This window comes from Urocampus carinirostris, chromosome 8 (assembly GCF_059441175.1).
Source record: "Urocampus carinirostris isolate Australia breed hairy pipefish chromosome 8, RoL_Ucar_1.0, whole genome shotgun sequence".
Classification (NCBI taxonomy): domain Eukaryota; kingdom Metazoa; phylum Chordata; class Actinopteri; order Syngnathiformes; family Syngnathidae; genus Urocampus; species Urocampus carinirostris.
Window position 1 is genome coordinate 3,379,781 of NC_142356.1, and position 15,939 is coordinate 3,395,719.

Sequence of the window (15,939 nt, forward strand, 5' to 3'; positions counted from 1 at the left end):
TTCCTTCTCTAGCCACATGCTAGCTACTTGCCGGCAGGCTATGGATCATCACTAGTTGCTATTTTTATTGTTAGGTGCTCTGCCACCTTATTAGCATTGTTTAGTATCTTCTCCTGTTAGCAGCTAAACTTTGCCACTTCTACCACCTCTCACCAACTCCAACTATTGGCTCTTTTCGGTGCTCTTTTGAGCATCTGTACTGTGTATTCTTCAGATGCACACTCTTTAACTCCATTCTAAGCTACAACTTTACCTGTAGAGGGCAAAAAGGCTGATATTATATTTTTTACCTTCGACCAGCTTCTCCTCACTGTCCAGAAGATGGAGTCTTCCATTCGCAGTCCTCCTGCTGTTTCCAGATCGTCGCGGTGGAGTCGAGCTGGACCGAAGCTCAACAACAATGTTTAGATCGCGGCGGGATTCTGGCCGTAGTCAAAAGTGACATGCTGCGTAACCAGCTGGCAGAGAAAGTCACACAGTGAGTCTTTCTTTCTGAATAAAAAACTTAAAAATTCTCCATGCTCATCCATGTAGAAAAACCTGTCAATGACAAGCTATTATACTAATAATGATGCTAAGCAAATATAATATGCTCAGTCTATGTCCTTGATTTTTATGATTTTTGATGGAATCATAAAAGCCTAAATAATGATACATCCTCTTTCATATATGAAAATGTGTTAATGCTAAGCTAATAATATTATTAAGCCTATATATTATGCAACACCTCCTGATTGAGATGATAATAGATTTCCGTACTAAGCCTCCCCCGCATGTGCCACTGTCAATTAATGGTAGTGAGGTCGAACTGGTCCATTCATTCAAGTTTCTAGGTACTTACTTGTCAGCTGACCTCACATGGACTGTCAATGCTCTCGATATTCTAAAGTCCGTCAATTCATTCGAGTCAATTTTTATCGTACTATCTTTGAATCCGTTTTACCTAGGTTAATCACAGTTTGGTTTGGTCGCGTCAGTCAGAAAGAACTGTCAAAGATGGAATAAGTGGTGAGGACGGCAGAGGAAATAATAGGTACTGGCCTTCCGTCCCTGCATAGTATCTACATCGAACGAATGAGAAAACGGACATTAAAAATTATGGACGATCCCAGTCACCCAGCTCTCAGGTACTTTGATTACCTGCCGTCAGGTTGCCGTCTTCGCTCCATTAGGAGCAAGACTGCACGTCTTAAAGAGTTTTTACCCTTCCGCTATTCGCATGTTCAACGAGAAATGATTAGGTTATTATGTATAGTATTATTATGCCAACGACGTTCCTCTGACCTATTCTACTCTAGTCTTGTTATTTATTTATTTTTAATCTATTCTATTTAATTATCTTGTATTATACATTATGATATCTTTTTTACTCTATTCTTTTACAGCTATTATGTTATCATTATTGAGACTTCTCGTGTGTAATGATTTCTTGTATATATCATGTTCATGGTTCATACTGGCTGAATAAATAAATACAATACAATACAAAAAATTACAATTTTTGCCATGGCATTCAGGGAGAGAGGAGTGTGGCTGGGATTGAGTGACGTCACGTCACCGGGAACGCTGCACTGGACGGACGGCTCAGAGGCCCGCCCTGGCGAGGAAGGGCCGCCGCCTCGCTTCGCTATCTCCCGAGGAAATGTTTGCGTCTCCCTGGATCAGCGCGCTCAGACGAGCTTGCACCCGTGCAACACCAAGCGGGCCTTCGTCTGCCGCTTTAGCCCTCAAGGTACGAACGGGGCTTCAAAACAGGAAAGGGGTGATTAGAATAACGGATGTAATGGACATACATTAGGGATGCACGATTAACAAAAAAGATCAACATTCTAGCTGAAGTTTAAAGGACTGTACAATTACAACAGCGACTGATTATAGCTGTGCTCTCCAGTGCCTTGTGCACATTGGGAAGATGTAGAGAGGTGACACAACCAAGTTGTGCTACTACTTCTGTAGAAATTAAAATATATTATGATGAGGAAAATAAATGTGTATAATCGTTCTAACAAGTAGCTCCAGTTGCTTGAATGATCAAGCCTGGAGTCAAGTGACTAAATATCATGTCTTGTTTATATCGGGCCTGAACAGACGTATATTTGACCGTTGCTAGTTGGATAACTATCAAGCTAATATTTTTTCCACATCTCTATTGCAGTGTTTTCCAACCTTCTCTCACACTTTTCCCATTCAAAAATATCCAGGCGCACTGATAGTTGAAATGTTTAAAAATTATTCAATTCTCATTTTATTTTTAAAGCTTAAAGTGACATTTTAAAGGTTTTCTCATAGTTTTTGGTCACCGTGCCTCAGGAAATAATACAGCGGAATCATTTTGTTGTAATGTGTGATTTTATTAAATTGTCAACCTATTTTTCAAGTTTTACTATAATATATTTTTTTTTTTTCCCAGAAAAAACAGAAATACATAGAACGAGCAAAATAGTTTTCAGTTTTTTTAATTAAAAACGTAAAACAACAAAATAATAATTGAACAAAGTGTTTTACTTTATTTTTTGCGGGGCAATCTTAAACAGCTTCATTCTCTAGAACCTCCTGAGCAGATAATTAGTATATAAAAAATATAAAGGTTTAACTCCCGGCTCCTCTGAGTTAAATTTTGAAGTACCCCTGGGCAAGACACTGAACCCCAAAACCCCTAATAAGCATTGGGAGCCTTACATGGTTGACGCCGCTATCAGTGTGTGTGTGTGTATGTGAATGGGTAAGTGTGAAGCACGTTGTAAAGCGTTTTGGGAGGTCTCAAGTAACTTGAAAAGTGGTATATAAATGCAGACTATCTACCATTACCATTGAATGTGTTCCCACTTTCTGATAGGATGAGAGTTAGTTACTTTGTTGATCACTGGGGGGAAAAAAACAATGGCGTCTTTCTTATTTACCAAGATAAAATTGGACAATTTTCTGCGGCACACTAGACAAGTTCTCACGGCACACTAGTGTGCCCCGGCACACTGGTTGAAAAACACTGCTCTATTGTAAACGTCTTTTTGCGTGGTCTTACGTGTCAATTTCCAGATGTAATGTTTTGTGAGGTGCTAAATAGATTTAAAAAAAACGCAAAGTTAACGCTTTCTTGTAAATTTCTGTTGCCGTGGCAACACAATCTTCAATCATCAGCAACTATTACTATCGAGGGAGAAAACATTCATCAAATCACGCGAAAATTGCCAAACTGATTGACCTTTGGAAAATGTGAAATATTCCTAAAGGAATTTTGCAATTTCACGAAAATGGTCTATGTTTCATAAAATTTGGCCTTTTATATGTCCTTCACCACTAAAGATGACATGCTTTTCATCATCAGTTGTCAAACTGTTTTTATGCATCCAAAATTTCAGGTTTTAATGTTTCCCAGTGCTTCACAGGTTGTGAGGGCTCTTTGTAGCAAGTTGATTTTTGTATTGCTTCAAATTGACTGACTAAATGATCTTCTTTGTTTCTGTTTTTGTCTGTAATAGTCCAAGTTCCAGATGCAGGAATCTACATGGTGGGCTTGGCTGTTTTTCCCTCCCATAATTCATTACTTTTGGCTCAAGTTCCTTCACCCGATCCAGCACAAACAGCCACGGCTGGCATCGAGGTGAGGAGAAATATTTTAAATATTCCTTTCTAAGTTCGTATTGTCTCTGTGCCACATTTAACTTTTTGGGGGCTTTGCTGTTCCAGTTGATGCTGTTCCCGGCCCTGAGCTTTGTTCATGGTGGTCGTCTATCCTCAATGGAGCTGGTCAGTCAGGAGCAAAGATCGTCCATCCATGTTCGATTTCAGATATACCGACCGAGCTGTTCTTTTCCAGGAACACGCTTGCTCCTGCCTGGTGAGCGTTGCCCACAAAAAACTCGTAAAATGCAGGAACATAAATAGTACTGTAATGGTATTTCCCACCTGCAAGCCAGTGTTCTCGTTTGCCCACGTCCCTGCGTCCTAGACACATTATTTTTGCTGGGGACGCATAGTGTCAAATCAACGTGCGCCCCCGGCACGCAACTTTTTTGACACAAAATTGTCATTATTACCTGATTACATTATTTTAACAAAGATTTACCGCACTCCAAACTTTTGGTCAGGCAGATCCGCCATTGTTGTTTTGGTCTTGCGGTTCGAGTTTTCGTCTGCACGCCGGTCTCGGCAAACGAGATCTCGTTGCTTCGAGATGACGTCATTTTTGTGGTGGTTGTCGTCGAGCGAAGGTTAAGTATGCCTCCGAAAAAACAGTTAGTATCAGGTGAAAATCAACACAAAATTGTTCATTTCTTCAGTGTCAGTAATAAGTCGAAACATAATGCAGAAAGTGATAACAACGGCAATAATTCCGGCACGAAAAAACGGCGGAGAAATTCTTCGGAAGATCGCGGAGGCAAGGAAAACACGTGTGTTGAAGCGACTGATTCGACAAAAGAAAATAAACAAAAGAATACTCCTATCAAGAAGGTGAAGGTGCATCTTACCAAACAATTGGACCTTGAGAAGGCATTACAATGCTGGTGGGACAGCAAACCACGAAGAATATATGAACTGAAAAATCTGAAGTTATCACTGCTTTGTATTACCAATTAACTGTTATGATTAAAACTGCATGAATATATAGACTAATGTTTCAGCGATATTATTTTGTATAATGTACAATATTTTTGTGAACTGAAAAATCTGAAGTGATAACTGCTTAGTATTACAAATTAACTGTGATGATTAAAACTGAATGAAAATACAGATTAATATAATTATTTCAGCAATATTGTTTCGTATAATATACAATATTGTTGTGAACTGAAAACTCTTGAAGTGATAACTGATTTGTATTACTAATAAACTGTGATGATTAAAACTAAATGAATATATAGATTTATATTATATGTATTTGTCGCCGATTTACAAATTTAACCTCGATAACACTAAATTTTGGGTACCCATAGAGCTCTGTTGGGACCCATAGATTTTTGAGCATGCGAGTCCCCGGGACGCATCACTTTTCACAGGTAAAATGAACACTGGCAAGCCCACATTATATTTTCCCGTGTCCATTTACAGGCCGACTCTTAAATTACTGAAAGGTCCATCAATCTATTTTAGACACTAAAACTGTGTATAAATATGGTGACCTTCAAAATGCTTGACGTGAACTTCGTCACTAATCTCAAAGAAATAATTTTGTATTTTAGGCTGTCTCGGCGGTGTGGATTGCACATCAGTGGCGATATGCATCCCTGACCCCCTTGGGAATGGTGTAAATACCGCGAGTGCTTGCCCCAGACTGCAACAATGGTGCCCGTTACAGCAGCGATGCCTGGACCTGGCCCAGCCCTGCCCGTCACCTCCCTGCGCCAACTGCACCCGAGCTCATCATCTTTCACCCTCTTCCGCCAGGCCTCGATACACGCTGCAGGACGAGGTGGCCTTCACTTTGCCTGCAGGACCGGCCGCTAACGTTCTGGTGAGGCGGTGTTTTTAAGCCCGAGTCAGCGGTACTGGGATGAGAATTAGGTCATGGTTTCCATATCGATCGTTGACCTTCACTCTGGCTTCTCAGATCCAAGATGAATTAGAAGACCTGTTGGTGTCTGCCGGCGACGTGCTCGGCCTTCAGCACGACGCCGGCCCAGCCTCGCTCCTCGACTGCCAGCCCTCGCCGACCTCAGCGTGGCGGCAACCCGTCTTTGTCCTCCACCCGTCCCAGTGGATCCTTATGGACAGCGGCGAGCCTCGCCCCCATCTAGATATGGAACCTCTGCTGGAAGCTGGTGCCGGCGGCTGGCTGGAGGAGGTCGTGTGCCCTGTCCGAGCGCTCTATGCGGGGCAGAACGTGCTCCAGCTACAGGGAGCACAATTGTCTGCTGGACTTCCGCAACCAGGAGTCTACAACATGCAGGTAAGATAAATAGCGTAGGGGGGGAATTTAGTCAACCAAATTATTCAATATCCTAAAAAAAAAAATAGGCTTTTATATGCCCGAAAATGTATACCTCAACAATGAAAGACAGAATGAGATAAATACAATTGAACCCCTTTAAAGATTTTAAATGGAGTTGATCTGGAGATGAGCAGAGCCTCTCTAGGACCTTGAAATGCTTTTTACAATGCCAATAATTTGTTCATTGTCATGCTGAATGACCCAATCTGTCACGGTTGCCCAATTGGCCCCGCCCGTGTGGCGCCAGCTGCAGCTTGTTGACAGATTGGCTCCCTGTCAGTATTTAAACTCGGTCCTGTCGGTCCCCTTTTGTCGGTCCGTCGGCGAATCTCTGTTTTTACACGACAAGTCCTTTTTCGCCTGTCCTGTTTTTAGCTCCTGTTTGTCTCCCGTTACGATCTGTTTTGATCTAGACCACGTCTGGTCTCCCGTCCCGAATTACGATTTGTTTTGATCTCAACCACGTCTGTTCTCCCGCCTTGAATAATGCTCCGTTTTTTATCTTGACCATGTCTACTCTCCTCTCCTGGCTTTCGACTTGTTTCCGATCCCGTTTTTCCTCTTCTATTCCGGCTACTGACCCGTTTTTTTTTCGTTCCCGCCACCGCCATCGCTCGACACGGAAGTCCCACTTCCGCGTTGAGAGCGACCTACTCCCCGCGACCAGCGATCACCTGATCGTGTGTGCAATCCTTTCCTGTCTTCCCAATAAAACTGTGAGAAACGTTACGCGAGTGGGTCCTGTTTCCGTTCTGTTCATGACATAAACATGTTATTTTTTCACTTAAAATCTCATTCCGCATGATCCAATAATGCCTTCCTTCACACAGAGTAGTAGCTATGGAGTTATTTGGTTTCAATTCTGTATTATTTGTCCTCCAAACTGAGAAGTTATGTCCTACCGAAAAGTTCTATATAGGTTTTCCATCTGAAAATACAGCATCACGCTATGCTGAGTTCACGGTAGTAAAGAGGGGAATCTTACATAGAGTCATTAACATAGGCCAGAAAATCATCACCTTCTCTCTACCTAGAGAACATTGCAATTCTGTATACTTCCTCCTCCAAAAAGGTTAATTTCTATCAAAAACCTCTATATTGGGGGCATGGAGTGCTTTAAGCAGGGTAACACTGCAGTATTTTTCAAACGGGCCTCTCTCATCTTTTTAAGTGGGAGAAGATGCACAATTTGTGGTTGACAAAATATTTTTCCCCATCATAAAAGTGTGTTCGATCCCAACAAGTATTATGCTCATATCTTTGAATCATCAAGCTGAAGCGTGAGACAACTGCAGACTATTTTTTCTTTTTTTTTTAATTCCAGGTGACCTCTGCCGAACCTTCGTATCCAAGTTCAGCATCGTGCCCGTTGCACGTGATTCCTCCTTTAGGTCTAAGGATTCTACACCCGCCAGTTTGGAACGGGAGCCTCTACCTGCAATCCAACAACACCGCCGTGCTCCTCCACGTCCAGTCGCGATTCGCCACCACGGTTTCTCAACGAGGAACCAATCACAGCGTCAGCTTCCAGCCAAACTGTCCTTCTGGTTTTGCAGCCACACTGTGTAAAACCGGGAAGGAGCTCAGCGAACCAAGTTTGTACGCTGTCCTGAATCTGAACTTAGCGGCGGAGGACACAAGTGGGGCGAGCATTCAAGTGGAGCTGCTAGCTTCGAATAATATGACGGAATCCCGCTTGACTGTGAGGGTTCATGTGGAAGAGCTGCTGAAGGGACTGATGGTGCAGCCCTATCCTGCTCACCGAGTGCTGATGGAGTCAGTTGTGGTGAGTCCATCAGGTTGCCATTTTTTATTTTACTGCTGCTTTCATCAACACTTTGGTTTGTGGTTTAGAGTTACACGGCATCGGTGCTGGAAGGCTCCAACCCCACCTTTAAATGGACTGTGGATGACAAGCCCTACTTTACCTATTACAACAGCGTCCTCAATGTTATCTACCAGCATGCCGCTATCTACAAGCTCACAGTGAGTTCACCGCAATTATTTATCATCTTACACTATAATATTTTCGTGTTTGTCATTTATTTTCATTCTAAATACTGAAAGCCCCAGTTTGTATTAAATAGTTACCCCTAGTGGTGTATAAATATTTTATCAATTTAAAGAAAATACCATTGATTCAAATAGATAGATAGATACTTTCTTCATCCCCGTAGGGAAATTCACACTTCCAGCAGTATCCTTGTGTTGAAAATAAAACAATAATAAAGTAAAAGAAATATCATACATAAATACCCAATGTAACATGTTGATATAGAGGATTTAAATAGTGCTACATAAAATACACACTGTAATAAAAATAAGGTAATATGCAATGTACTCCCCCGGGTGGAGTTAAAGAGCCTCAAGGCATGAGGGAGAAATTATCTCCTCAGTCTGTCCGTGGAACAAGACTGTGACAGCAGTCTGTCGCTGAAGCTGCTCTTCCGTTTGGAGACACATGTACTATTTCATAAACATGATTTTAGGTTTAGAAATTTGTAATACCATAAGACAAGTTGAAGAAGCTGACGTCTTACGACTTCAGAAGCCCAAATGACCATTTTGCCAATTTATCTTGTCCCGATGGTGCGTTTAGCACTTAAAGGCCACTTATTGCACGTCTCGTGTTTTAGGCCTTTTGGACATTTTTTTCACTGTTTTCTTTTCTAGCAGGCTATGGCTTGCCGCTAGCCACCATTGTTGTTGTTGGCTGCTCCGGCTTTCTCCTTCAGTCTCACTTGAATTCCACAGCCGTTAATGCAAGCAAATGTCGCTGAGTTCCGTCATTCCAGCATCTGTTTTATTTTTCCTCGACTTTTTCCTTCTCTAGCCACTCGTTAGTTGCTTGGTTGCAGGCTATGGCTCTCTACTAGCCGATATTGTTATTATAGCTGGTCATTGTCAATAAATATTGCTTTGTCCTTCACTGTCGATTGTATTCCACAGCTGGTCTTTTAGAGTCCTGTGTTCTGGCATCTTTCACTCTTTCTTCATTGTTTCCTTCTCTAGTTACTCATGTTAGCCAGTTGGCTGCTGGTTATTCAGGTTCCTGACGCTAGACAAATCCTGCATTACTTTTGCGATATTTTACGTTTTTTTTTGTAGCCTAAGGTCCGAGCAACTCCATAACTTGGCTCTTTTCTGCCGCTCCGGGTTTATCCGGCTCGCCCCGTCATTCGCTGTTTCTTCCAGGGATTATCGGCAGCTTTCATGTCCTGTCACTTGCTGAAATTTGTCTTTGCCTGCTAGGCTTCTGAATATTTTGCAAGAAATATCTTTCTGGCTTCAAGTTATCCCAATCTACAACTACCTCAAGTGATGAATTACTACACTACTGTTACTTTAGAGAAAGACCACCATATAAATAAAGCCCAAAGTTTGAGGAGTCTGATTAAAAAATGTTATTGAATATTTTTATATTTTTTTTTTAAATGCCATCAATCCGTGTCCTGCAGGTGACGGCGACAAACCACATCAGCAGCCTGACCGAGTATTTCAACGTGACGGTGGACCGTCTGCAGCCAATGAGCAACCTGAGCGTCATGGGTGTTCCCAAGGTGGTCCCGCAAGGCTCCACTCAGACCCTCATGGCTTCCGTGCTACTGGACATGTCCGTCTCGGCCACTTTTCGGTACGAAAACATACAAGACAAATCTTTCATTATTTCAAGGGGAAGACTCCTTCTTCCTTGTCTTTTCCGGTCTGCTCTTTCTCTCCTAGCTTTGGATTTATAGCTGTGTGGTTAGTGCAGATTGCTGACTCCGATTTTCCCTTCCACTCTATTTTCCTTGTTGACTTTTTTTCTGCTTTTTTTCCACATGCACATGAGCGCTTTCCACAGTTTTTCTTTCTTTCCAATTATTCCCTCACAAACTCTACATTGCTTAGTCAGAGTCAATGCCCTATTTATTTAACAAGGCTCTTTTATGCCCCACAGTACATTATAAAGCGACCCCTAGTGGTGCACAAATGCTTTTGCAAATACAATGCATTCATTTAAAAAAAAAAACAATATTGTTTAAAATAACAAAAACATACATACTATCTCACAAACGTGACTTTTTTTAAGATTCAAAGGCGTTCAAATTTGTAATTATATTTCACAACTTTTTGACATGTTTATCTGCTATTCTACTTCTACTGAAGCCAGAATGTTTTTTTTAGACAGCTCACTTGTCCCAGCGGTGCTTTAAGCACTTAACAGCCATTTACTGCACACAGCTGAGCCCTGCATGTAATGGTCACCAAGTCCTGACATTAATGCATTTGGCCAATTTTTCCAAGCTGTTTCCTTCTTTAGCCACTCGTGTTAGCCACATGGCTGCAGACTAAGGCTCACTGTTAGCGGCTGTTTTTATCATTGGCTGTTTATGCTTCTTCCTTTAGCATCACTTATCTTCAACAGCTAAGTTCTGTGATCCAGACTTCTGGCATGTTGTTTCCCACGGTTAATCTTCTGTGAGCACTCATGTTAGCCACTTGCCTGCAGGCTAAGGCTTGCCGTTAGCAGCTATTGTGATCGTTAGCTGTTCCTGCTTCGCTTTTCATTGTCACTCGCCTTTCACAGCTGTTTTGTGATTCAGAAATATGGTGTTTTTCCCCACTGTTTCCTTCTCTAGTCACTCATGAAAGCCAGCTGGCTGCAGGCTATGGTTCACCTCTAGCTGATATAGTTATTGTCAGCTGATCCGTGTGATTACGGAAGTAGGCTTCCGAATTTTGTAAACATTTATTCTTCAGGCTTCCATTGTGCATCTTCTTGTAATGTGAATGCTTCAGATCCATTCTAAGCTACAACAAACTCTAGTGGTGAATTATGATACACTGACAAACTATATTATTGTCAGGTTGAGATTTTAATATTTTCACATTTTCCCTGCTGCAGCTGGTCGTTCGGCGATGGGGGATATAAAGAATTTGAGTTCAAGCCTCCCTACGCGCCGTCGCTTTTTCACGCCAACTCTCCAAACCAGGTTCTCCTAAGCAACAACATCACGTATATCTACTCCCAACCAGGTATGTTCATGTCAAATTTTCAGATAGAGATCATATTTGTGTATGGATAACACGAGGGAAAGCATTTAAGTTGCATTGTATATTTGATGAGATTCTGAAGGAGATTTTGGCACGGATTTCAAATCAGAAATGTGTTTTCTCTACGAGATAAAATCATCATTCCCCACCCTCCACATCAAATTACATTTCCATAAAACCCTATTCCGTCTTAATGCGTGTGCGGAAATGAATTTCATTTAGTTTTAAGTTTCAAGTGAACCAAAGAATCGGAATATTGCAATTTCCTTTGACGTTTTCTTCATCAGATATGAGATTGTTTCTCTTAGCATCACAGCCCCGCTTGTGCTATTCAGTATATATCTTCACAGATCATTTCTGCCCACATTTTTTCCACCTCCAGAAGATTCATATAGTTGTCAGGGGACTAGATTTGAAATACCGATGTAGCAGTTTGATATTCCCTGACGTCCGTCAACTTGGCAGTCCGAAGAAATAAAAGAAAAAAATATAACAAACCAAACAAGAGTAAGAGAATACAAATGGAATTTGAGGAGCTGTGGTGGTAGGTTTGGCTTGCATGAAATGTTTACCATTTATGTTATACAGTATTATAGACAGTTTAAGTTCTTTTGATGATAAACAGTTTAAAAATAAATCCAAATATCTAATATCTAAGTCTTGCTATGATTTAGGGTTGGGCCCAATGCATGGAGAAAAATAAAAAAAAGGAGGCTTGCTTGAAAAGGATGGTTGTTTTATAAAAAAATCCCAGGTAAAAAGAAAACAAACAAACCTGACATTACAAAGACAACAACATGACCAGCTCTGTAGTTGACCAGAGTTGATTTAAAGAGCTGGAGACAAATTAGGCGTAGGTGGGTGCTCTGCAGGCACTACCCCCAGTTTGCCGCTCTCTAAGGTAGAAATGGTGTCCCGGATCCTGAAAACAAAAGTCTGTGGCTTCCAGGCAAAATTATATACCTGATTTGAAATCAGTACACTTAATTGGCTTTACAAAATATATATAATTGTCAGGACCAGAACGAAAACAGGTCCCAATTGCGTCACGTTTCTCACAAGTTTTATTGAAGGAAAGAGGAAGGGCAGCGTCCGCGATCCGGTGCTCGCTAGACACGGGAAGCAAGTCGCTCTCGCAATCGGATTGTGATCCGAATACGGAAGTGGATCTTCCGTAGCGGGCTATGGCGGCGTCAGGGACGGAAAAACAGGTTGATAGCTGGGACAGGAGAGCAAAAGCGCGGTCGGGATCGGGAACGAGTCGCAAGCCGGGACGGGAGAGCAGACGTGGTCGGAATCAAAACAGGTCGTAGCTGGAGACAAACAGGAGCAAAAAAATAGGATAGGTGGGAATCAGGGTCGAAAAAGGCTAGCCTTGTAAACACAGAGGTTTGCAGACGGACTGACAACAGGTGATTGACAGGACAGGGTTCAAATTGTGACAGAGAGCCAATCAGAACCCGCGGCGGTTGGTGCCAAATGAGCAGGCGCAGGTGAATTGCATTGGTAATCATGACAATAATATATTAGAAAATATATATCATATATTTTCAAATTAATCTAATATATTTTCTAATGCAACAAATGAGTTCCGCAGTGTAATCCTCATGACATTTTTTTATCTTTCATCCTTTGACTGTGTCTCTCCAGGAATCTACACGGCAGTGGTGTCGGTGTCCAATCGTTACGAGAATAAGAGCCAGAGTCTTAACATGAGCGTATACAGCCTTCTGACCCGCGTGGAAATACAAACCGAGCCGCCGCTCCTCCTGGCTGGCAAATCGGCCGATTTCGAAGCTCATCCTCTGCCCTCGCCGTACGGCATCCACTACGTCTGGAACTTCGGAGACGATTCCGCTCCGACTCAAGGCCGGCGCGTGGCGCACACATATCCCCGGAGCGGCCCATTTCGGGCCTGCGTTTCGGTCAACAACAGCATCAGCTACGCCGACGCTTGTGCCGAGATGTTTGTGTTTGAGGAAATCGAGGATCTGAGCGCCCAAAGCTCGTCCCCTACGGAGCTTCACAGCCCCACCGTGGTGACCGCGCGGCTGGCGGCGGGAAATAACATCACATGGACCTTCTGGATGGGCGACGGCAGCCGTTACGTCACGTCGGAGCCACGTATATCGCACAGCTACGCACAACCTGGCGACTACGTGGTCAATGTTACGGCTTCTAACGCGGTGAGCTCCGGCTGGACGCTCCTCTCCGTGCAGGTTTACGTCTTCCAAGTGGTCAGTGTGGAGCCTTCCGGATGCGTGGAGGAACAGACACCTGTTGTCTTCGACGCTTGGGTGTCTGGAAACGCATCTGCCGTCGTTTACGAATGGAGCTTCGGAGACGGGAGTCCGAACGAGACCCACCTGGGGAATCCCAAAGTCTCGCACCGCTACGAGATGGGCGGCCGCTATCGTCTCTTTCTTCGTCTGTCCAGCAACATCAACGAGGCCAGGTTCTCCAAATGGGTGTGTGTAGAGCCGGCCTTAACCAGCGTCAACCTGACTCTGGAGAAGAGTAAAACGCATTACGCTGTCGGAGAAACCATCGGGCTTCAGGTCCGGGCCCAGCCCGACTACCGCTATCGCTATCGCTGGAACTTTGGTACGGATGAAGGAGCTTTGTTAATCCGGGACACGACCTTCCAGGTCGTGATCATGTACAAGAATGCTGGTCACTACACTGTGACTGTAACCGTCTTCAATAACATCTCCACAATTAACGCAAGTGTTATGGTGAAGGTGCAGATGGCTATAGGGCCCGTTGTTATTCTGCACAATGGCACCAATTCCAACTATCTTACCCTGGGGAACCCCTATTTTTTCACGACAGTAACCTCATCTCCCGACGTTACTTACACCTGGGACTTTGGAGACGGCAACTTCTTAGAGGGGAACGGTGTCCCCTACACTTTTTACCTGTCAGGAAACTACAACATCACCCTGACAGCATCCAACGACGTCAGCAGGAACCTCAGTGTTCTCCCCGTGTCCGTCCTGGCAGCCATCCGCGGCTTGAGCGTCAACTCCAGCCTGATTAACGTTCCCCTTAACGCCTCGGTCCACTTTGAGGCGCACATGGATGAGGGGGACGATGTGCGCTTCTCCTGGATCTTGTGCGACCGATGCACCTCCATCCCAGGGACCCACACCATGTTCTACACCTTTCGCTCGGTCGGCACCTTCAACATCATCGTAACGGCGGAAAACCTTGTGGGCGTGACTCAGGCCAGCATCTTCCTGTTTGTTCAACGTGAATTGGAAGGGCTCAGTATTTCTCACGAGGAGGAGATGGGGTTAGTTGGAGACACTGCTGTGGATGCTTGTTGCTTTTCCACAAAGCGCTTTCTCCACCTTCATGCTGTCCTGAAAGAAGGAACCAACATGACTTTTACGTGGGACATCATCAGTGAGGTGGATCTCATCAGCTCCAGGTTCAACATCAGTGGGAAGACAGTGGAAGTAAATTTCTCATCACCGGGGCCGGTGGTCTTCTTTCTTCGAGCGGCTAACCTTCTAGGTCAGTTGTCCGTCAACAGAACCATCCACTTTTTAGACCCGGCTGCAGGAGTGTCCCTGCAGATAAGCAGCAACCCCGTTGCCATCAACACGCAGTGTAATCTGTCAGTGTCCACTTTGGAGGGCTCAGACCTGCAATATGATTGGTCTGTCAATGGAAACCCGCTGCCGTGGAAAGAAGCATGGGGGACTCATGCCTTTCTCAGTCCCGGCCTGTATCTGGTGATCGTGCAGGTCTTCAACCGAGTGAGTTCTGAGTCGGTGTCCCAAAGCGTCAGCGTCCAGGAAGTCGTCTCTGGACTCGGCTTCACCGCCACCGAAGTGACCGAGCACAATTTCGTAGCAACAGGTGTCCCCATTCTCCTCCGCGGGGTTGTAGCTAAAGGAACCAACGTGAAATGGATGTGGAACATTGACGGAACAACACAACTGGGACAGAACACGTCGGTGGTGTTTCAGCAACCAAAGGCAGCCCTCGTTACTCTCGAGGCCGCCAACGATGTCAGTGAGCAAACACTGTCCAAAGAGTTCTTCATTCAGGATAAGATTCAGGGATTAGAGTTGCTGGCGAGTAAAAAGTTGGCAGTGGTGGGCGAGAGGGTGGAATTCACCGTTTCCATGGCAGCCGGCTCGGACGTGGAGCTGATTCTCAGCATCAGCGGCGATGCTACCGTGAGCCCCCGAATCAACCAGACCTATGTGCACGTGTTCACCAGAGTGGACACTTACATGGTCAACCTCACTGCTCACAATCAGGTGAGGACATTTCACTTATACATTTTAGCCACCATAGCTAAAATGTAATCACCGTTTTCTGACACAAGACTGTACCAACTTTTTTAAATGTTCAAATGGGTCTAAGAGTAAGTTGTCACATTATTATTGCCATTATTATTTCATTTTTAATGTTAATGACACAATAGTAAGCTTATATTCTGCTTCCCATTCGTTTGAAAATTATGGAACAAATTTACTTGACCTCTGTTTTGACAAATATACAGTAGACCCCGGAAAGCGGCAGTAATCTGTTCTGAGTAGGGATCGCAAGGTTAAATCGTCATTTATAAGAACAATAAAATAACTAAATAGTACAAAGTAAGTACTACTTATGTGGAATATACATGTGCAATTTTATTTATATGTGGTGTGATGTGACTTGAGCTGGTCGAGTGGAGTAGCAGGTGGATGCAGAAAGGTGAAGGTGAAGGCAAAGGTACCATAAAAATAGAAAAGATTTTAAACCTTCCATTTGCTAAGATTGTAGTGCCCTTAGAAGATTTCCCTTCTTTAATCGCCTCCTTATTTTTAATAATAGTCCAGATTGTTGATTGGTTATGGCTATGCATCCTAGCGAGGGTAGTGTTTTGTGTGAATTTCGTTTGTCTTTGTTTTCATGGTTATCATGTTTTTGTGCATGCAACGTAATTTGTTGTCGATGTCATATGGGTGGATAAT

The 15,939-nt window shown here is 43.5% G+C and overlaps 1 protein-coding gene across 1 annotated transcript in view; it reads left to right on the plus strand.

Moving 5' to 3' along the window:
- The window catches only part of pkd1a (polycystic kidney disease 1a), an 84,719-nt gene that overhangs the window by 26,083 nt on the left and 42,697 nt on the right, over window positions 1-15,939 (plus strand). The window contains exons 9-19 of the mRNA XM_088341370.1: window positions 301-478; window positions 1,518-1,732; window positions 3,480-3,601; window positions 3,688-3,838; window positions 5,181-5,452; window positions 5,549-5,887; window positions 7,254-7,715; window positions 7,784-7,915; window positions 9,388-9,563; window positions 10,818-10,948; window positions 12,617-15,240. Coding sequence (XP_088197496.1) covers window positions 301-478; window positions 1,518-1,732; window positions 3,480-3,601; window positions 3,688-3,838; window positions 5,181-5,452; window positions 5,549-5,887; window positions 7,254-7,715; window positions 7,784-7,915; window positions 9,388-9,563; window positions 10,818-10,948; window positions 12,617-15,240 — 4,802 coding nt within the window. The remainder of the gene's footprint in view (window positions 1-300; window positions 479-1,517; window positions 1,733-3,479; window positions 3,602-3,687; window positions 3,839-5,180; window positions 5,453-5,548; window positions 5,888-7,253; window positions 7,716-7,783; window positions 7,916-9,387; window positions 9,564-10,817; window positions 10,949-12,616; window positions 15,241-15,939) is intronic.